This window comes from Condylura cristata, unplaced genomic scaffold (genome assembly GCF_000260355.1).
Source record: "Condylura cristata isolate star-nosed mole 26May11 unplaced genomic scaffold, ConCri1.0 scaffold00014, whole genome shotgun sequence".
NCBI lineage: Eukaryota > Metazoa > Chordata > Mammalia > Eulipotyphla > Talpidae > Condylura > Condylura cristata.
Genome location: NW_004567115.1, coordinates 6,296,801 through 6,319,292, shown reverse-complemented (window position 1 = coordinate 6,319,292; position 22,492 = coordinate 6,296,801). Strand labels below are relative to the sequence as shown.

Here is a 22,492-nt window from a genome sequence, read left to right as displayed (position 1 = left end):
TCAACTTAAAATTTCTATTTTCCTGATCCATCAATATGTCATTAAATGAAATAAGTAAAAAGCATGCAAAAAAATTTCTTCATGCTACCAACTACGGTTCTCATTTCCTTAGGGCAACTCAATGCTTTCTACTGAATTTTAAATCTGAGAACAAAGATAATACAAATTTAGCCCTCTTCTTTTATATGTAACTAACACTATAACCAAAATGGATTGTCCTTTCTACATGCTTTGGTCAGAAAAATCCAGTCCTGGGCAACACACAGGAATTCAGAAAGAGCAGGTTAATTCTTCACTTGCCACAAGAATCCTGTGGTGTCCCCCTCAATAGAAGGAGTTTTTTGATGGGTTTAAAATATATGGTTATCCAAATGTGAGCAGTGCAGGTTTTCTCAAACAACTTTATAGTATAATTAGGTGCACCCAATCACTAAATATTTATTTTGAGCTTTCATTGCCTATAAAGACCTTAAGAACTGAGAAGACTTAATTTAAAAATAAAGACTAATTTAAAAATAAAACAAAATAGATAAACATAGTGGTTCTCAACCAGGGGTGATTTTGCCTCTAGGTGACATCTGACATCTGATATTTTGGTTATCACAACTGAGGGCTGCCAATGGCGTCAAGCAGATAGACACCAAGGATGCGGCTAAAAATCCTGCATAGAACAGAATGGTTCTCCCACAACAAAGAACTAATTGGCTCAAAATATAAATGGTGTCAACAGGTTAAGAAACCCTGCATTAACAAAATACGTTAATCCCCGTTATCATAAACATTCTTTAAAAATAATTTGTTAATTTTTTTTCTCTTGTAGGTCGCAAAATGCTGAGGTGTATTAGCAAAAAACAACCCCAGTAGAATTATTGTTGGGGTAAGTGTTTGCAATTGCAATAGTACCCTTCTGCTTATGCTTCTATGCATTCTTTGTTTATTTATCTTAATTTTACCACTATTTAACTCCAAAAAGGATTGAAAGTTAATTAAAATATACAATTTAATGTTAATGTTAAAATGTATATAATTCTCACTTTGCTATCTTCCCAATGTTCTCAGGTCTCTGATCATCCTCATCCGGTAACCTTGTCAATTTTTCTAGAGAGAAGGGATGACAATCGAAAATGCCCTCAAGATCCTCACCAAACCTCCAAGTCGTCTTTAGCAAAACTTTCTTTCCTTCCCTGACAGGGGCATCGTCACTTCCTATCTAAGGTCTAGGTGTCTCTGAGTCCTCTAAGGGCCAAACTTGGTACAACTCTTTTTGTACATATTTCCTCCTCACTTTATGCCTCTATCTACCTGATGTTCTTTACTGCCTACTACACAAGGGACTGGTGCAGTGCACATCCATACCACAAGGTGGCACACTTGTGGAGTGCTGAGAACAGTCAGCTTTTTGAGAAGTAGCTACTTAGTAAAGAACAGCTGGAGGGCATATAGAGATTTGATGGACAATAAAGCTGGCTTATTTCATATCTAAACCTTAACTACTTTCTCCCCCATTTTTGCTTCTCCCTGGATTTAAATTTTGAAGTCTGAGATCTGAAATCCCCCTGGGTAGTTGACAGAATGTAGTTAGAGGAACCTAAATCAGCCTATTTCTTTCTTAGCTCATAAGATCTGTTTCCCAATTTATCTTTTATAATATGCAGAATATTTTTGTTTAATTTACTCGCAAGTTGAAAAATAATTTTGTATGAAACATTTCGGAGTAAAGCAAAACAAAAAACAGCAACAACAAAAAAGCCCAATCAAAACAAGGCAGGTATCAAGGCCCTAGAACTTAACCCCAAATACTACAATTCTTTGTAATAAGAAGAAAACCATACTGCTTGAAAAGAAAAATGATCTCTATCATTATACAGTGACCTATATCAATATGAAACAATTTTAAGTGGTTATAATTTTTTAACGACATTTGAAAATTATTAGCTTATAAACATTCTTAAACTTTATTCTTTCTATTAATGGCTACACTCTTATATAAGTTTTCATATTATTTAATTTATTTCAGTTTCAAGTATCTTTTTATTTGAATTTTTCTTAACATCAAGAGAATTTTTCTTATACTCTTCATGTTTGTTTATAAGCTTCAGGACAGAATAACTTACCTGTAGTTACCGGCAATGTGGTAGTAACAGGTGGTGTTGTCGTTGTAGGCAATTTTTTTGGTCTGAATTTGTAGTGACCAATAAATCCATCTGCAGTTAAACTCAAGTCTGATAAAAACTGAATGAGAAGTTCATTTCTCTCTGATATAATTGGCCTAAACAAGGAAAAATGTGTGTCTATATTACAAACATACATATATTACATATATATATATATTTAAAGCTTAAATGGCATCTCTGGAAAGTAGGATTTTTTCCTCTCCATTAATTTTTGATAATAGATTACTATTTAGTTTAAACCTATAAGCTAAAACTCTTTTTAAAAGGTTTAAGTCTGAATCTGCTCAATATTAATGCTAATAACACTAAACATTTGCTTAACTGAGCACTGTGCTCTGTGTGAACTATCATATCCTATTTCACAACAACCCTATTATTCCTTTTTTAAGGAACTAAAGTTCTGAGAGTTTAAGGGATTTGCCCAAGGCCCCACAGCTAGTATATAAGAGTGTCAGGATTTGAATCCAGGACCAGGTGACTCTAGAAATTGTAGTAGACCCTGGGACCAGCATACATATAGAAGCTATGGCTTCTATATGCACCATAGTGCTTGATGTGACTTGGGAACAGCACAGGTTCTTTGAGCTATGGTTCAAGCTGTCCTGGGGAGCTGAGGATATTGGCTACTGAGAACTGGACAGGCAAATGTGATACACCAAAGAGATCTCAGTATGCTGGTCACCCAGGGGTAAGAGAAGCTATTCAAGGTTTAATGGGTTCCATTTCATTTCGAATGGGAGCTCCCATGCATGCCTAAAGTGGAAGTTTGGTTTTTTGTTTGTTTTTTGTTTTATTTAAAGAGCAAGTTTATTAGAAAAAGACAGGTGAGAAAAGACACTTGCATAGACACATGCAGGCAGGAAGAGCTGCCCTGGAAGGGACAGGTTTGCAGGGAAAGAGACCTGCATGGATGCAGGTGGGCAGTCTTAGGAGAGCAGCCTCCCCTCAGGGAGGTCAGTGCACAGGAGTCCCGGCATGGTAGAGATCATGGCCAGGCAGGACGCTGCTGCCCTGCAGAGGGAGAGAGTGGGTGGAAAGAAGCACCTGCATAGTCACAGGTGGGCAGAGGAGTGGCTGCCTAAAGTGGAAGTGTTAAGGGGAACGATGTTCTAAAGGAACTCTGCAGAGTTTTGTGGACCCCACCTCCTACTCTGGCTTTCTGGACTCTACCCCCCCCCCCCACTCCAGTGATTGGAAACTACAACCCCAGCAGCACCAGGGAGAGAACTGCGAAGACCCAAGGGTGGAGCTAGCAGGAATCCTGGGACATTTGGGGGATAAATAGGGTGCGACTGCATCTCTCTTGCTCGCTTTTGCTTGCTGGGGAAACAGCTCTCCTGACCACGTGACTCGTGTGACTCGGTGTTTTTCAGTCAGTGACAGTGTGTTCAGACAGCCTAGCCGGTAAGGTATTCCAGTTACTTTGTATTCCTCTCTCTTTCCCTGGGTTGTTTCCTATTCCTTTCCCCTTTTGTAAATAAACCCGTTATTGACCCTTTTGTGTGTGCCTATAGTATAACTGAATTTTGAGCCAGCGGTTGAGGCCCCACAGACAGGTGGCCTAGTCCACCTGTCCTGTAACAGAAGTATTTCCACTAAAGTTAGTAATTTCCATAGCAAAATGCTGTGAATAAGAAAACAATTCTTCCATTTTGGTGGTCTTGAAGCTAATTCTAAAGCTAATTGAGGAGTGTGCTGGCTCACTAGTGTTAGATTTAGTGGAGATAGTAACTGTAGCTCAAAAGCTATCTTAAATCTAAGAGACTAACTAGATCCTACAAGATAACAGCTTCAGTTAAGATTTTTCTATTATTTAAGCAATAGTAAAAATGCTGTTAGATTAATTCTGTTTGTTTTATTTAGTTCAGAAATGAGAATAAAACAGTTTATTCAACTGTGCTAATTGGCTTAATTCAAGTTTTTTTTTTGAAGATTTATTTATGCATACAGAACTGGGGTACAAGCCAGAGATGCAGGGGCAGTGAGAGGCTTCACCAGAGACAGAGCGGGGAGCAGGACAGGCAGATTGATGAAGTACACTGCTGAGGGGAGCAGTGGGCAGGTCAGGAGAGGTCTGCCACGCCATGTGGTCACCTCCGGGGCAGGGATTGAACTCATGCTGAAGTGGCTTTAGCTTCTTAGTGCTGTGCTTTAACCTACTGTGCCACCAGGGAGGGCCCTTAATTCAAGTTTTTGAGGCATTTTCTCAGTCAAACCACTTTATAGGCCATAGACAGTGAATCATGAGACAACGCCATTTTTCCCTTTCTATAGGGTGCGTGTGCGGGTGAGTGAAGGGAGGGTAAATCTGTCTTTGACCCAACCAGCTTGAAAAGCTGCAGGCTGCTTTTCTGTCCCGAAGGTTATTACCCTCTGAGTCCAGGGGTGAAATAAACCTAAGCGTGAGCTTCACCACCTATGTATATAGTTCTGGTCACAAAAGTAAACAAAGACATGTAGATATTTCTGATCATCAAGTCTTTAAACAGAAAGATTTTATCTTGCTTTTGAAAAAACACATTCTACTAGATAAAATACATACAGTTCTCAGCTACAGTTAACAAATAAAATGTGTTAATTTGCAGTTAAGTGATAAAATCACAAAAAGCATTATTATAAGTTGCAAAGGCAACCGCACGACTCAACCCGGTCAGGCTTGTAGGCAAGACACTGTAATTATAGTAATCACCCACTGCCTTTTCTATGAATGAGTCTTGGACGCATTATACTGGAAACCGCATCTCCTCAAGGAAGAGTATTTCAGTCACAAAGGCATATTTTTGTTATGATACTACAGAGTGTTAGCATGGATGTGACAGAATCACAGTGCCATAAATGTCCTGAGGACCATGTGTTGTTGCATCTGCAAATTAATGCTGCACTAGAAAAGCAAAAAGAAAGCTGGCTGGGCTCCACTCTGCACTGGCAAGTCTCAGGAATGCATCGAGGCCTGTTTAGTGTCTTCAGAGCCAGTTAAGTTAGTTCCTCCGCTTTACCAGTTTTTCTTTTCTGCAGTCACTACAACCAATCAACTATGTGACCTGTCACTTTTGCCTTCTAATTTATTTCTTGATCCCTACCATCTCACTTTATCCGGCCAAGCCTTCCAGCCAGCCTCCCTGCTCATCTCGTCAGGATGGGGTTCTACGTGCACTGGCCATGCCACTTCCCTCTCCAGACATGGGGTGGGGGTTCCCATCTCTGCAGGCCACAGAACCCAGTTCAGCCCTGCTGCCTTATTTCTCGTTAGCCCCCAACTCCAGAGGCAGACTCTGGGAGAGCATTTCTCCCCTATGTGTCTTTATTAAAGAAATTCCCCCTGTTTGGATTAAGTCTGTCCTCTCTTCTGCCTCTGACTAACCAACTCTTCCTTCAAGACTCGGTGTCAAGAAGACAAACTCCTCCAAAAACACTTCCCCCTATCTCCACACCTCTCTTCCTAACAGGGCGAAAGGATTCATGTCAGAAATTCCACCAGGATATTTCTCTGCCAGTTCACTTTGTATTGTTGCAAGCCCTCCTCCTAATTATCTTTGCATTTGAATGTATCTGTGTACGCCAGGTACCTCACCACATCCGGGACCTAGCCTGGGTGTAATACATGTTTCTGTACTGAATTCAGTAAGCACTGGTTCTGCACTGAACCAGACACAGGGACGATGAGATGTCTCACCCACCAGGCACTCCTATTTGTACATTTAACAGAAGAAATACTCCCCAAACAGCGTTTCTCATTTTCTTACTGGCCCACACTAACAATGGAGAGCTAGTCCTTACTCAGAAATCAAAAAAGATAAATTCATGCCATTTGCAGCACACATGGATGGAGCTGGAAGGGATCGTGCATAGTGAAATATGCCAGAAAGAAAAATACTGGATGGTTTAAGAAAAAAAAAAAGCAATTGTAATAAAGTAAAAATGAAAATCAACAACTATAAACCAGAGACATTCTATGGGGGTGGAGAGGGGAACAGGATCAAAACTGGAGCAGGAAAGAGCACTTGGGACGATAGTGGTGGCACAGGGGTGAAGTGGTGGTGGGAAGTCCACAGGGATTACAACCCAGATGAAAGAATATACAAAATGAAGAAAGATGAAAAAATATATATACATTAAAACAAAAGTGCTAGTTGGTGGGCCTGCAGTCAAGCATCCCAGGCTGAGTTCTCTGTGCTGCTCAGCTGCCATCTCCCAGTGGACAGGCTCACTCAGTGAAAATGTGAGCAAGCAGCCGAGGAAGAGGAAGAGGAAGCACAAGCCCCCCCCCTTCCCTCCCTCAAAATTCACTACCATAAATTTTGTGCTAACGGTCCATCCTTTTATCTCTAGATTTCTTAATATATCACTAATAACATACCATATAGCTTAACAAGCTAATTTAAACTTCGTCTGAATGGAAGGATTTGGTGTGTTTGTTTTTTCCACTCTCTACATGTTAACTGCGAGGTGCACACACTGTTCTCAATGATGAACAGTGTGTTCTATAAACAGCTAGTCTCTGGCTGATAAACACCACCACCCCCAACATCATCAACAATATTGAAGAGAACATTCATGTCCACGCCTTATGGATCACGTGGGCAAAGGGGCTTTCGTGGGCACAGCAGGAGGGGAGGGTGTATTTTCTGGCTAATCCCAGGGTAAATGGTTTTCAACTTCTAGATAATGCTGACTCCCACAGTGGTTGTGCCAGTTTATATTTTTCAAGGACTTATTCACATTTGGGAATGTCTTTTCATGTCTTTCCCCATTTCTTTCTGTTGGATTGTTGTATTTTCCTTATTAATCTGTAGGATTCCCTCCCCCCTCCACCCCAGTCTCTGGAGCCTAGCCTTTGTCAAATCCATGTTACAAATGTTTCCTTGTTTTGTGCCTTCTCCTTCCCCCTCTAACCTGTCTTTTGATGAGCAACTCTTCTCATTTAAATTTTTTCTCATTTTAGTTCTCAGTTCATCTATGAGTGATTCTTGTGTGATATGAGATATGAATAGTTTAATTTTCCCATTTGCATAAAATTTGTCCCTGCCTCCTTTTTTAATAAGCCTAGGTGTGCTGATGTGTGACTTTCTGTGCCCAGTTAGTTACATGAATGTGTTTCTGGCCTCTCTCTGTTCTTTCCATGAGTCAGTTTGTCTACTTCTCTCCTTGAAAAAGGGAGAGTCTTCTGGATTATTTACTTGGTCCTAAATAATGTGATGTCAAAGAGAGCTTTGACTATGGGAAAGGAGTAGATAATATTTTGACAGAATCAGAGACTGGAATGATGTATTTTGATGATGGAGGAAGGAGTGACAAGCTAAGAAATATAAGCAATAATGATAAAAGCCAGTGCTACTTACGCAGGAGGGCTATCACCACAATACTTGCCAATTCTTCTTGCATCATTGATTTCCCCTCCATTGAACACAGCCACGTAATCATACCGGCAGTAGTTATCACGTTCCACATCAAATTTCTCAAACTTTAATTCTATAAGCTTTAGTGAAAATGCAAAGTTAGAAATGTCAAAACAGCACAGCTGCAGATCCTCACCATGGAATGCTGCCGCTCACCAGGTTTGCAGGGTATTAAGATTTTCCTTAGTGAAAACGGCATTTAGTCTGTTGAAAAATTTGTTTTTGTTTGCGTATTTCTTAGTTAACAAGACAGTAGAATCCTTCTGCTCTAATCATTCCAAAATCTTAGCAATCTTAAAGTATGGGCATACCCTAGCCCTGGCAGACTACATTAAGACTGTAACTGGATATATGTTGGAGTGGGAAGAAGGGTTATAAACCAATTTCATTCTTCTGTATAAGAAACAGAAAGTATTATGTAAGGCGTCCCTTATTTTAGTGTATGCTGGGGTGTGTGTGTGTGTGTGTATGTGTGTGTGTGTGTGTGTCTGGGTGGGTGAGATGGGTAGGTAGAGTTGTTTCTTAAGGGAAGGCAAATGACATCCGCGACATATGCAAAGGCTCAAATTCTTTAGGACCAGAGGTTGAGGGAAGTGGGATTGACTGATGTCTTCTTGACATGTGTTTGAAAAATGTTCCCACAGCCTATTTAGGGATGTGGGTGATTTTTGAAGAAGTTGCATAAAAGCATCGGTATAAGTCAGTATTAGATTATTTAAGTACATCTTAATTTTGTGCATTGAAACCTCATTGGGTTCACCAATGCCCATGGCACCCACACAATGGATGCCTATTCTTGCTGGGGGGCAGGTGGGCAGGTACCTGCCCTGCTGCTTAGGGAAGATAATGGATATTAATTCCCCTTAGAACAGGCACATAGTTATTAACTAAGGAAGAGTCAGACACAGTTGTGGGTGAAGATAACAGCAACAGCTCATGAAGACACAAAAAGGTAAATATTTCCTCTTTGGGTCCAGTGACTTCTCACTGATAGTAATAAAATGCTTAACAGGTTATTAAAAAATTGAACTTTCTCTGCTTAGAAATTAGTAACATCACTTTTAGAGGGAAGATAAAATAAATAGGAGGGTAAAGGGGGAAGCTATGATAAAAATTAAGGTAAAAGTCTTTATTTTCTTTAAAAGAAAATAGATTTGTACAAAAATTATTTAAGACTTAAATTTCTCATTTTATCGTTCTTCTTTAGATAAGACTTTCAGTGATTTCAGACTAAAGCAATGATTAAAAATTCAATAGGCTGGGCCCTCCCTGGTGGCTCAGCGGGTTAAAGTGCTGCGCTAGGAAGCTAGTCACTTCCGCATGAGTTCGATTCCCGCCTGCCACGGAGGTGACCACATGGCGCGGCAGACCTCTCCTGACCCGCCCACTGCTCCCCTCAGCAGTGTACTTCATCTATCTGCCTGTTCTGCTCCCGGCTCTGTCTCTGAATCCTCTCACCCTCCGCATCTCTGGCCTGTACCCCAGTTCTATATGAATAAATAAATAAAATCTTTAAAAAAAAAAGATCCAATGGGCTAAAGCCAAAAATCGTATTAATAAAATAAAATCCAAATTAAACAATCAAAGGGAAGAATGGGGAAATGCTAAGCTGTAATGTGCAAGTATATTTAAGTTGAATTTTTTAGTCTAATATATTTACAAATATCACAGAAAAAGAATAGATGCAATTTTATGAATTAAATGTTTCAAATATTGAGGAATGTAGTTTTTCAGTGTTAAGCTATAAAATGTTGTACAGGTTTATAGAATCCTTCAATATTAAGTTAATATCCATATTTTTATTCTTAAAAATGAAACTTAATTTTGGGGTTACAATTAAAGAATTCATGTATGTGTATATTTTGTGTGTGTGTTTAGAGCACTAACCTGCATGGTATAATTGCCTGGATAATTTTCCCCTCTAAATGCATATATAGGTAATGACATTTATGTAAGTATTGAAAGGATCAGCTTAGAAAAGTTTTTTTTAAGCTATCATAATGTTCCACTTTATTGTGCTTGAATTAAAATCTGCATGCATTTGTAATTATAATAATTACTAAAAAGTTACTTTTAAAAGCGTACCAACTAGGTTGGGTCTATTCTATACTAAGTTTTATCCTATAATTAATATCTAAAAGTGCTTCTGAGAAAAGGTAAAAATTCACGTGACACAAATAAGCACTGGAAAACTCAACTTCTGTTGATTATTTTAGAAAAATGAATAAGGTTTTTTCGGGAAAAATTGCACAAATAATATTTTAAATGACACACTCACACACACACAAAGCAGACTAGTTTTTACATGAGACCCCTACTTCTTTGAAGAGGTGATCTGGCAGGCTTGTGTTGGCTTTGTAGAAGAGGCATTCAGGCTATTTTCGACCTGGTGATCAGGATGGCCATTACCCAGGCAGGATGGGTTTGCACATGACGAATAGTGACTAACATGTATATGAAGTGGGGGATCTGTGTCCTTCACTGTCGCTACTGCCTGCAACATCTTCTAGAGGGTTAAACTCTCTCACAGAAGATTTCCTTACCATTTGTATTTCAGAACCTCCTTTGAAAACTACAATTGTCTAATGGAAAATTCAATCCAGAGCTTTGCAAGTCAAATAGTGCAAAATCGATTTTAAATCTGTGTATTTGTATGAAGAAATACTGTGTCCAGCAGTGCCTCCCCTGTAGACGTAACTCATGCAAAATCCCCAGAACTGAGTGCTCTTGAAAGCTGGGCACCTCATACATGCAATTCACACATGCATGCTTTCTTCACACTTTCAGCGAACCTCACCTGATTCTTTGGTGCTACAATGTGCCACACACAAGTGACTCCTGCAGGGTAGTCACGGTCTGGCCAGTTGGGGGTTTTAAAAGACCCTGAAGGTCTTTCAAGGCGTCCTCCACAATACTGGTCACCTGAAGTTATTAAATCATGAAAAAAAAAAATCCAAGTTCATATTCTTAAATTGGTAATGGCAATGCAACCATGAAGAGGTTAGGAATTTGGAATACTAATAATTCCAAATTAGTAAATAAAAACAATGGTAGAAGTTCTTAAATTTCTCTTAGGAACATGGCTATATAATTTCTTCCCTCCATGCCTCTCTGTCATTCCCACACATATACACACAATGTATCTGTTGCTTATCATATCAGCAAGAGAGAGCATAGGAGTGGAGACAGGCCCATACCTTCTTTTTTTTAAAATCTTTTAGACTACTAGGACAAAACAACATTTGGTCATGTAGAAATCAGGCAGACTCAACAAGTTCCATAGATTTTAAGAATCCTCAAGGAAGGTAATTATCAGTAGTTAAAATCCATGCCAATGCACACACAAAATTTTTTTTTATTAGTTTATTTTTACGTATTGTGTATTTTTCCATCTCAGTGGCAAGCTCCTTGGGATTCCCATCACCAAATCACCCATGGCCCATGCACAAAATTTTAATTAGTTGTCACAGGCAACTCTAAATTTAAGAAAATGTATATTTAGAAAGATTTAAGAATTAAGAAATAATTTCTTAAACTTTTTGTTCATAGACAATTTCAAAGCATATACAAAGTATATCATATAAGCCGGTGAACATCCATAAACAATTATTACAATTGATTACCACCAAACTACTATGTAGGCCAGTTGTCTGAACTGAGGCTTTATATTTATATTCATTCTACCACTACTGCCACCCAATTTCTACTAACTGATTATTATTTTAAAATTAAAACTATTAATTCCATAGTTTTTAGGGTGGTGAATCCATATACTTTGAAATATACAAATCTTAGCTGCAAAAATTTGAAAAATGGATATAACCATCTAAGCTATACTATGATGATATAGAATCTATTTCCCCACAAAATTATGATATCCCTTCTTAATCTGCTGACTCTACTTGAAAAGTTTGATCTTACAGTTGTAAAACTTCATATAAGTGAAATCCTATGTCTACTCTTCTGTGGCTTTTTTTTTTTTTTTTGGTACATCTATTAAGATTTATTCATGTTTCTGCAAGTATTGGTAGTGTGTTCCTTTATATTGCTGAGGAATATTCCAGTACAGGGGAGGATCACAATTTGTTTCCCCAATCTCCTCTTGATACTCATTTGGGCTGTTTCCTTTTTAAGCTACAGTGAATACAACTGTTATGAACATTTTACACAAATCTCTGTTTGTGGACACATATTTTCATCTGTAACATAAATATCAAGAAAGGCAATTTTGGGGCCAAGAGTAGATGTAGATGCTTAACTTTATAATAAAAATGCCCTTTCGTAGGTGCAGTATTTCATATCTCTCAAGAAATGAGCATAAGATTGCATAACATCCTGGTGTTACCAGATTTTTACCAATGTGATAGGCATGTAACAGTACTGCATTGTGGGTTTAATTTGCATTTCTCAGTTATTCATAATAGTGAGCAGTTTTTCATGTACTTACTAGCTATTCACGCATTTCTCTGTGAAGTATCTGTTCAAGGGTTTATACATTTTAATATTTATTAGGATCTTTATCTCTTTACTCTTGAGTTGTGTGAATTCTTTGTTTACTCTGAATACAAGTCCTTTACCAATTATTTCTACAAATGTTTTTTTCCATTCTGCAGGTTGCTTATATTTGTAACAAAACCTTTTTAGAAGCACTAGGTTTTTTTTTTTTTTTTTTTTATTTGTGCATACAGAACTGGGGTACAGGCCAGAGGCTCAGGGGCGGCGAGAGGCTTCACCAGAGACAGAGTGGGGAACAGAACAGGCAGATCGACGAAGTACACTGCTGAGGGGAGCAGCGGGTGGGTCAGGAGAGGTCTGCCACACCATGTGGTCACCTCTGGGGCAGGCGGGAATCGAACTCATGCGGAAGCGGCTTTAGATTCTCAGTGCTGTGCTTTAACCAGCTGCGCCACCAGGGAGGGCCAGAATCACTAGCTTTTTAAAGAAATTTGCATGGTACATATTTTGCATTCTTTTGCTTTCAAACTATTTGTATTTCAGGTACTTTCATGTAGACAGCATATAATTAGGCTCTGCTTTTTAATCCATTCAGTCTTGGAACTGAAGTGTTTGATCCTTTACATTTAATATAGATATCAGAATGCTTGGATTTACTGTGCCATAAACTTTTTTTTTCTTCTATTTGTTTCATCCTTCTTTTGTTCATTTGTCCTTCCTTTCTTGACTTTGGATTAGTAGAAAAATTTTTGCATTCTATTTTAATGTTTGGGCTTTTAGCTATAACTCTTACATTTTTAATGGGTACTCTAGGAATGACAATACACAACTTTAACCACATCTACATGAGTTAATATTACACTTCTTCAAGGTATTATTTATCTGTGTGTGTGTGTGTGCACGATAAATACTTTCATTTACTTTTTCATACTTTGTTCTACTGCTGTTGTATATATTATTATAACATATATTACATATTCCACAATACAGTGTTAAAGTTCCATTTTTCTTTGGGCATATGCCAAGAAATTGAGAGAAAAAGAAAAGAATATATATAATCTTTTATGACTAGCCCTCTTCTACTGGCTGCTAATCCTTCCATTACCTTTGTGTTACCCTAGCAGGTCCACTGCCTAACTGAGGAACTTCATTCAATATAGCTTGTGATGCATTTTAACTTTGTTTCATTTTCATTTTTGAAAAATGTTTACAGAGTTCTAATCTGACATTATTTTCCAGCACTTTATAAATGCTGTTCCACTGCCTCCTGGCTTCCACTGGTTTTGATTAAAAGAGGACAGTTTTTCAAATCACTTTCCTCCAGTATGTGATTTGGTTTTTATCTGATTTGTTTTAGGATTTTCTCTTTTTCTTTACATTTCTGTAACTTAATTAAGTCATCTATGTGTGATTTCATTTTTATTTATCTTTTTGGAGGTTCACTGACTTATCAACTCCTTAAATAGATGTTCTTTACTAAATTTGGGTAGCTTCAAGCTATTACTCCTTCAAGTATTTTTTCTACACTATCATCACTCTCTTTCTCTTGTGGGACACAAATTATACGTGTTAGACCATATGATGCTTTCTCACTGGTCTCTGAGGCTTTTTTTTGTTTGTTTAATAAAACTTTTCCCATTAAGTTCTTTAGAGATTTGGAAGTTTCTCAAATCCATCGACTAGTTCTACCATCTTCAATCTGTTTATATAAGTCCATCAGGTACATTTTAAAATTTCAGTTTCTGTACTGTTCAGCTTGAAAATTAGCAGTTTGTACTTTTTTTTAATAGATTTCCTTTTCTGAGATTCTCAATCTGTTTATTTATTGCATATGTGTTTCTCGTTAAGTCCTTAAATATTTTATTTTTAAATTGAATATTGGTTTATAACATAGTTTTAGGTGCACACTCTTTTAAATCAACATATATATAGTATATATGCAAACATAGTATGCCACCAGAATTCTTGTTTCCATCCATCACCATGTAGCTGATTCTCTTTGTCCCGTTTTTCTACCTGCCTCCCTACTTTTCTTCCGATAGTCAATTCTTTGTCCTATTAGTCTGAAAAATTACTTTTTAACAAACTTAACTCATTTCATTTGTTTTGTTTCTATATGTACCACTTACAAATGAAATCATGTGGTGTTTGTCTTGCTGTCAGGTTTCATTCACTGAGCATAATACCCTGTAAGTCCATCCAAGTTATTGCAAATGGCAGGATTTCACTTTTCATAGTTGAGTTATATAAATATACACACACACACACACACACATACATACACACATACATGTGTGTATGTATATATACATAACATGTTTGTATACACACATACACATACGTGTGTGTGTGTGTATACACCACACATTCTTAATCTGCTCATCTGCAGATGGGTACTCAAGTTGTTTCCAACTTTTGATTATTATAATACTGTGATAACACGGAATTGCATCTTTCTCTTTAAATTGGTATTTTCATATTCAAATAATTACTGAATCATGTGGTAGTTCTTAGGAAATCATACCTGCTGATATAAAATATACCAGCATGAAAAGAAATGTTGTGAAGCAATATAAATGTATGCTTCTACTAACAGTTTCATAAAGCTGTTATAAAAGTACATACATGTAAGTGAGTGCACACAGAAAGGTCTGGGAGCAACTGACCAAGGCTATTTCTACAGAGGGAATACAATGACAGTGGAGAGATAATGGTTCTACAGCTGTATGTAAATACAGGTATGCAAGCTTCACATATTCAACCTAAATTTTTTATATTTGAATTTTTACAAGAACATATATGGACTTTTAAATAGGGAAAAATTGTTAAGGTCTCTTGATAGTTTGGTAGCATTTACTGCCTGAAAAGACTTCTCTTAAATTTTAGGTTAAAAGCTGGGCTCTCCCTGGTGGCACAACGGGTTAAAGCACCGCATTATGAAGCTTTCCAAGGCCACTGCAGCACCCCCAGCCAGGGAGCTGACCACATGGCGTGGCATGACCCACCCACTGTTCCCCTCAGCAGTGTATTTTGTCAATCTGCCTGTCCTGCTCCCCACTCTGCCTTTGGGGAAGCCTCTCACCCCCTGCACCTCTGGTCTGTACCCCAGGTCTAAAAAATTTTTTTAGGTTAAAAGAGTAAGTATATTTATAGCACCTAGAACAGTGGCTGAGACAGCAGGCATTCCATAACTGTAAGTCATCATCATTACTGCTATTGCCATTATGTGGAAAATGATACCTCTTTCATTCGGTTCGGCAGCAGAAAACATTGCCATGAAGCCATTCCCAGCTGTGTTGGCATCAGAAATCATTTGCACCATCATCTTGTTGCCACTGGACACAAGTGCTCCGGGTCGGAAGGTGCCACAGAAGCGCCCGATGCGCTGGCTGTTGGAGTGGCCATTGTACACATCCACAAAGTCATAGCGGCACAGATTGTCACTCTCCAGGTCTATAAACCGGAAATTAAGAACTACGACTTTTCCTGGGGGAACCTGCCAGAAATGGGACCAATTGGAAAACCATGTCAGGAAAAAAATGCCTGATGTCTTTACATCTAGTCCATTACTAAAGTAAACAATTCAAAGTCTAGTATTCAGGTTGATGTTTTTTCTTTCCCCAAGTTCAAACTAAGAAAAAATTTTCTATTGTTATGCATTCCTGACAAAATATAAATATTTATTCTCTTGTGATGAATCCTGAAGTTCTCTAGAGTATAGACCTTATGACCTTTCAAAATTGGATCACTTATTAATTCATAGGTCATTGCTTACAAAGCAATGACTGGCCCTTAGCAACATATTCTAAAACACCATCTCTCTCAGAGATAGTGCTTGAAAAAGAAGTACTTGAAATATCATTTTTTTTTTATATTTATTTATTGGGCCCTACCTGGTGGCACAACAGGTTAAAGTGCAGCACTGCAAGCTGGCAGCAGCTGCTTCAGTGTGAGTTTGATCCCTGGGGCCCCTGGAGGTGATCCACATGGGGCGGCAGACCTCTCCTGACCCTCCCGTTGCTCCCCTCAGAAGTGTACTTCGTTGATCTGTCTGTTCTGCTCCCCTCCTGTTTCTGGTGATTCTGCTCACCGCCCTCTGGCCTGTCCCCCAGTTCTTATATGCATAAATAAATCTTAAAAAAAAAAGGGATTCATTTATTTATGCATATTAGAGCTGGCGGACAGGCCAGAGGTGTTGGGGAGAGGGGATAAAAGAATTCACCAGAGACAGGGTGGGGAGCAGAAGAGACAGATCTACTGAAATACAATGCTGAGGGGAGCAGCAGAAGGGACAGGAGAGGTCTGCTGCACCATAGGTCACCTCCCTGACCGGGGATCGAACTTATGCTGCGGTGGCTGTGGATAGCTTCATAGTGCTGTGCTTTAACCACCAAGGAGGGCCCTGAAATGTCATTTCTCACAAAATAGGACAGTCTCGATACATGGAATGTTTCTATGAAGTTCAAACTGAAGGGATTATTTGGGAGCTAGGTAGTATAATAAATAATTCACTGTAGGTAATGAACTTTCCAGATCAACCATCTGTCCTGATTATATTAACTAGATAATGGTATGGAGCACATCTTGTTAAAATCACTGAGATTTTATTTGTTTCTTTCCCAGGTGCACATTTTTCATAATGAGCATCCTGAAACACAAATCCCTGCTTAATAAATAAGTTTTTACTTTCTCATAGGATTTTTTTCACCGTAATTTCCTCTATGTACTTCTTACGATGATTCCTTCCTTGTTTTCTGAATGGGTGGCAAGGGGAAACACTATAAAAGCATTTGGTAAGATTCTTACAAAAGCCCACTTTCTTTTTCCATCTTTTAATTTCCTCACTCAAATCATTTAGTCATAAAGTCTCCATCAGGTGTGTTTCACCTTTTCAACTAGTGGAGGTCCCTGTCGAACAGTTAAGAATTTTGTTTTATAAAAAACTTGCCAAATGAAGATTGGTGATAAAAACCGACCAACCACTGGTGCTGTATATTTATCTTAATTAACCACTTCAGACTCAAGGTTAATAGATGTCCTAAAACAAACATAGCTTCTCCATTTCTCCATGTTGGTAAATTACGTGCCATGATTTTTTTTTTTTTTTTTAACTTTTGTCAGAGCGCTGTTTGCTTTTTGTGGCAAACAAACCCATGGGAGAAAATGTGCAGGAGCTGTGACTGAGGCAGGAAGTCCTGACTTTGCCATGGCTGCTTTGGAGCTTATCTTAGTGGGGTGAAAATCAAGAGCTCCAAAGTCATGGGATAAGATTTGACAGCAGAAAATGCAATTTAATTTTAAAATTCTGGAGATACCTGCTATAGAAATTCCATTTTCTTGATTTCTGTGGCCGCATGCAATCTTTATATGGATCAGAAAATTATCAGAGTGGCACCTCACAGCCCTAACCTTAAATATAAATAATTTCTCTTAGAGATTTTGAATTCCTAGCGAAGGAAAAATCTTGGACTACATGAATTTGGACTGTCCTTGCATAAATAATTTGTACAACATACAGATAAATGATAGAGAGGACAGTTCAAAACTGTGAAAGGCATCCTCCAACAGAGTCAGTGGCAGTAAGGAAGGGATGAGTGTGGCCAAGGCACTCACTGTTACCGGGCAGAGTCTCTGGGGCCTTTAGATGACTGCAGCAAGGCCCGGCAGGGGAAGCATAATCTTCTTTCTTTGGAAAGTTCTCAGTTCTTTGACTCTTAGTTATATTGAAATAGCCCTGTATTTTGGATGTTGAAATGGAATACAGTCCTCAGATACTTGCTCCCAATAGAATAAATAATTGCTTCTCGAAACTTCTTCACTTGGTCCCATTGCAATGAAAAGTTTGAACTTCTCTGATAATGAGACACAAATAATGTTTAGCAGTAGAAACTGGGTTATATCACAGCAATTTGAACACATGTTGATCCCCATGTGAAGGGAAGATGCAGAAGCCATGTGCTCAGGCTGCAGGTCTACTATGCCCAGAGACAAATGCCATTTGGCTCTGAAGCCCAAAAGAAATTCTGTTTCAAGTGAGACATACAGCAGTGATCCCACTGCTGTAACACAACCATTGTTCTTCATTTAGAGGCCCAAGTGGTGGTCTGATGACCTTCACTGAGTTTTTAGGACCGTGGAAAGTCTACCCCTGAAGATGACCCTTGCATTTAAGAATTTATGGCCTACATTTTTAAATTTTAATTTATTAAAAATATTTTTTAAAACAGAAAATTCATGGAGTAATACAAATATCTAGGTACCAGCCATCCAGGACTAATTACTGTCAATTTTGTTGACATTTTTAAAATCTCCATTAATGAAATAAAAATAGCTCCCCACCCCCACCTCGGACCCTACTTGCTCCTCTTTTCACAGAAGCAGCTATGCATACATATGCATCCCTGAAAATACATAGATGTGTTTTTGTTTCTGTTTTAAAAGGGTAACAGAAGCAGGGTGTGTGTTATATGTTTCATTCTACCATCTGGAGTTGTTTGAATTTGCTGGGAGATGAAGATAAAGGGGGAGAGAAATAAAAATAAAACCAAAAACACACAGGGCCTTGAAAGCTACTCCTGCCTAGAACAATACTTTGCCACTTACACGCTTTTCTCACTCAGGCTGAAGGTCTCATTTCAAGCCCCCCCTGTTCTGAGCCTCTCCAGACCCTCCCTTACAGCTCTCCCCTTCCTGCTCCCAAAATGGGCTCTGCCCTCTTGGCAGTTCATCCAACCTGCGGGTTTCAGAACTTGGGATGGCTCAACCCACTTACATGTCATCTGTTTTCCTGGAAAGATGATGTTCAAGGAGGCAATGAATCCTCCTCATTACTGTCCCATCCCCAGCCTCTCGTATGTTAAGTGACCCCAAGTAGAAGTGTATCATAAAGATCTGTGAAATGGGCCCTCCCTGGTGGTGCAACAGGTGAAAGCTCAGCACTACAAAGCTAGGCTTTGCTGCCTCAGCAGGAATCAAGTTCGATTCCCAGCCAGTGAGGTGACCCACATAGTACAGCAGACCTCTCCTGCTGCTCCCCTCAGCAGTGTACTCGTCCATCTGCCTGTTCTGCTCTCCACTCTGTCTCTGGTGAATCTTCTCACCTCCCCTGCACCTCTGGCTCATACCTGGTTTTTATATATACATACATAAATTCTTTGAAAAAAAAAAAAGATTTGTTAAGTGAATGAATCAAGCAGGCTTTAAATGTAAAATCAGCTTCTCTGCACAAACCCTGGACAAAGCACCTCCCAGGTGGCTCCACCTCTCGCCTCTGACATCTCCTACCTTGTAGGCAGCAGAGGACTAACAGGCCGCTCTCCTTCCTAAGTCATTCATTAAAAAAGCAAGATCCATATTTTAGGGAAACTTTGTATTTCAAGTCTCCTATAAATGCTCATACTTAATGCAGAAATTCAGTTAAGATTTTCTTTTGTGGCAATAAACAAAGCTACTGTTTTATGAGACTGTATTGACTAGGGAATTTATTATCTGTCTGTAGCAAAACAATTCTAGGTTCCTGTTTTTTTCCTAACAACAGCTGAGTGCTGTGTGGGCCAAAGCCCAGTGTTGTGACAATGACCTCAGCTCACCCCAAGGCTCCTGGGATGTCCTTACTGTCACCGGCAAGCGTGCCAAGTCTCTGGATGCCAGGCAGGGTTGCAGCCAGAAAATGAACAAGATCTGTGCTTTAAACTGAGGTTTTACATTTTCAGAATACTACGTGCAAATGCAAATATAAGGCCATCTCCTTTGTATGGAGAAGTACATTTGCATAGAATTGACACTCCAAGTTCGCAGCTTTTCTTCCCTCAACACATTATTTACTAAATGGAGCAAAAAAAATCTGCTTCTACAGAAACATATCTGATTTTTTAAAAAGACATCCTTTTAATCTTCTAAGATTTTTCTCTTCCACAAACACACCTTCAGGAAAGTATATTCTAAAATGCAGGGCACATTTATTTACTTAAAGTTTAAGAGGCCCCTAAATGTGATTCAGAGATATGCATGAATGATGTACAGATATTTGGCTATATTCCAAGAGGGGGCTAAATCAGCAGTTTACAAGATAATATTCATATATGTTATATGCATATTTAAATACTCTTTTAAGACCTTATAAATGTTTAGAAAATTACATATTCAAATTAGAAGTAATGAGCTTTTTTTTTTGGAAGGGGGGTAGAGACTTGGGGATTTCACTCAAAAAGGGAAAGAAGAAAAAAACCTCAACTTCTAGAAGGAGAGAGGAAACCCCAAACACCTTAAATCCAGTCCAATGGAACAGGTAGAGATGGGAGGACATTCCTCTGGTGAAAACAGCCCAAATATTTCCCACTACATGGAGAATAAAATCTTCACATTGTCTATAGTCACACACTTAGGTAGTGTAATCAAATGGCAGTTATTTTTCAAAACAGTTTACTCACATTATTTCTTTTAATCCCTTACAGTGACTGTAGAAGTTGATTAGCTTAGTTTTACAGTTTAAGGTGAGGAGACTGAGGCACAAAGGGGCTAAGCCCCTCCATGATATCTCCTGATGATAACTTCTGGCCTCACTGCCCACATGCAAAACTTTGACTGCCATACCCATCATGTTATTTTTTTTTTTCTTTTTATTAACATAACCTGTTTTAGAATATAGTTTCAGGGTATAGCTACGCATCTCCATGTCTGGATATACTGAAACAAACCCTTCACCGAACATGCGGCTCCAATACAACACTCACACAGGGGACTTCCACTTCATGTTTTACTGATCTACCCAACAACTTTTTCTATTCAAAGAACTCTCCAAACTGGCTTTCTACCTCAGGACCTTTGCACACTCTTTTTGACATTCAGGAGTCTGCCTCATTACCTCTGTCTCAGACTTTTCAGAGAAGTGTGTCCTGAGCCCCCTTCCGTTACTTTAGATCACAGAACCACATAATTTCCTCAAAGATTATCTATCGTCCATCTCTCCAGTACAATGTGAGATGCTGAGGTCAGAGCTTGTTCCATAGCTAGCCCAATGACTGCCAATTACAGGAGTTCATAAAGTAGTAGATAATAAATGGCCAGGATGCTGATGATCTAAATGTTTTCAAAAACAGTGCTATTATTATATACATTTATACCAATGTAAACTCACTCACAGGTACAGGCAGTATTACCTCAGAGTGGCTATGATGACTTAGCTAAAAGCCACCCACAAGTCAGTGGCAGAGACCAGGTCTACTGACTTCTACCCAACTGTGTTTTCTATGGCCTGACTGGGACAGAGACTGAAGAGATGCTTTTTCCCTCTCCCTGGGCACATAGGAAGTCAACATTTGCCAGCTTCCTTGCAGCAAGGTTGCGACCATGTGACTGGGTCCTGGTGAGTGGATACAGGGAAATGAAGTAGGTGTCCATCTCCAGGTCTAGCCATAACATGTCCTGTGCAGTCCTTCTGGAATTCCCTTTTTTGCTCTAGGAAGAGAAATCCATGGAGGAAATAGGGCAGTTGAAGGAGACAGCAGAACCACAGAGGGGTTTATGCTGATGCCATTTACTAGACACTAGTAGTTTCGACTACACTTTAAAATGAATGAAAAATAACCATGTGGTTTTGTGTCATTGAGAGTTGAGCAGTTATTTATGCTTTGCACTTTGTATGAACTACCCTGGTTAACAAGAAGATTGTGGCATTTACCGATTTTCACCCAGCAGCACTATGATACACAACTGTGAAGCCATCTTCGCGAGTGGTACCTGGAATTTCTAGATAAATCAATAGTGCAATGTGGTCACAAAAAAAAATCAGACACAGTTTCCAGCTATATGAGTAGCAAGAGAAACAAGAGGCCATTTGGAGTTATCACAAAAGTGAAAGAATTCTGTATCACCTAGATACGTGCTTTAATTCCAATAGCCACTGCAAAGTACAACTACTACCTCTAGCACCACAGCTACAGCCGACCCCTGTGACTTTGGCTGATCACCTGGGGTGAGACATCAGCTTGAATGGGCCTGGAGCTGAGAAAAGAAACAGATCTTTTAACTTAAGACTTGGCTACAAAATAAACAAGGGGTCGGGCTTCAGCTCATTTCTTCTCTGCAAATGTTGTCTAAGGGTGAAGAAAATGTCGGAGAGGAGATCTTGGCTGCTGTGAACCACTGAGTAATTTGAAAGTTACTGAATCTGAATCCACCAAGAGAACACACAGATGAGAAAAACATGAAGGAGAACAGAGTAGGACCCAGAGCAACAGGCCATCATACAAAGAGCTGCTGGATTAGTTTGGGCTGGGGACAAGAGTAAAGATTAAGTGGAGAGTATTTCTTTCCACAGAGGGGCATCTGTGGTCCTGTGACTGATGATATCCCTAGGACCCGATGTCGATGTAAGTGATGATAGCTCTGGCAAATTGAAGTGTTCATCATCAACCTTCTCGAGGACTGGAAATTCTCTAAATTTTTCACTCAGTGTAAGCTTTCTTT

General features: G+C 39.0%; 1 protein-coding gene across 1 annotated transcript in view; it reads right to left on the bottom strand.

Annotated features, from left to right (window-relative positions):
* PCOLCE2 (procollagen C-endopeptidase enhancer 2) overlaps positions 1-22,492 on the bottom strand; it is a 60,504-nt gene that overhangs the window by 5,624 nt on the left and 32,388 nt on the right. Inside the window, exons 3-6 of the mRNA XM_004682134.1 lie at positions 15,266-15,521; positions 10,368-10,492; positions 7,514-7,650; positions 2,115-2,269 (exon numbers count right to left, since the gene is read on the bottom strand). Coding sequence (XP_004682191.1) covers positions 2,115-2,269; positions 7,514-7,650; positions 10,368-10,492; positions 15,266-15,521 — 673 coding nt within the window. The remainder of the gene's footprint in view (positions 1-2,114; positions 2,270-7,513; positions 7,651-10,367; positions 10,493-15,265; positions 15,522-22,492) is intronic.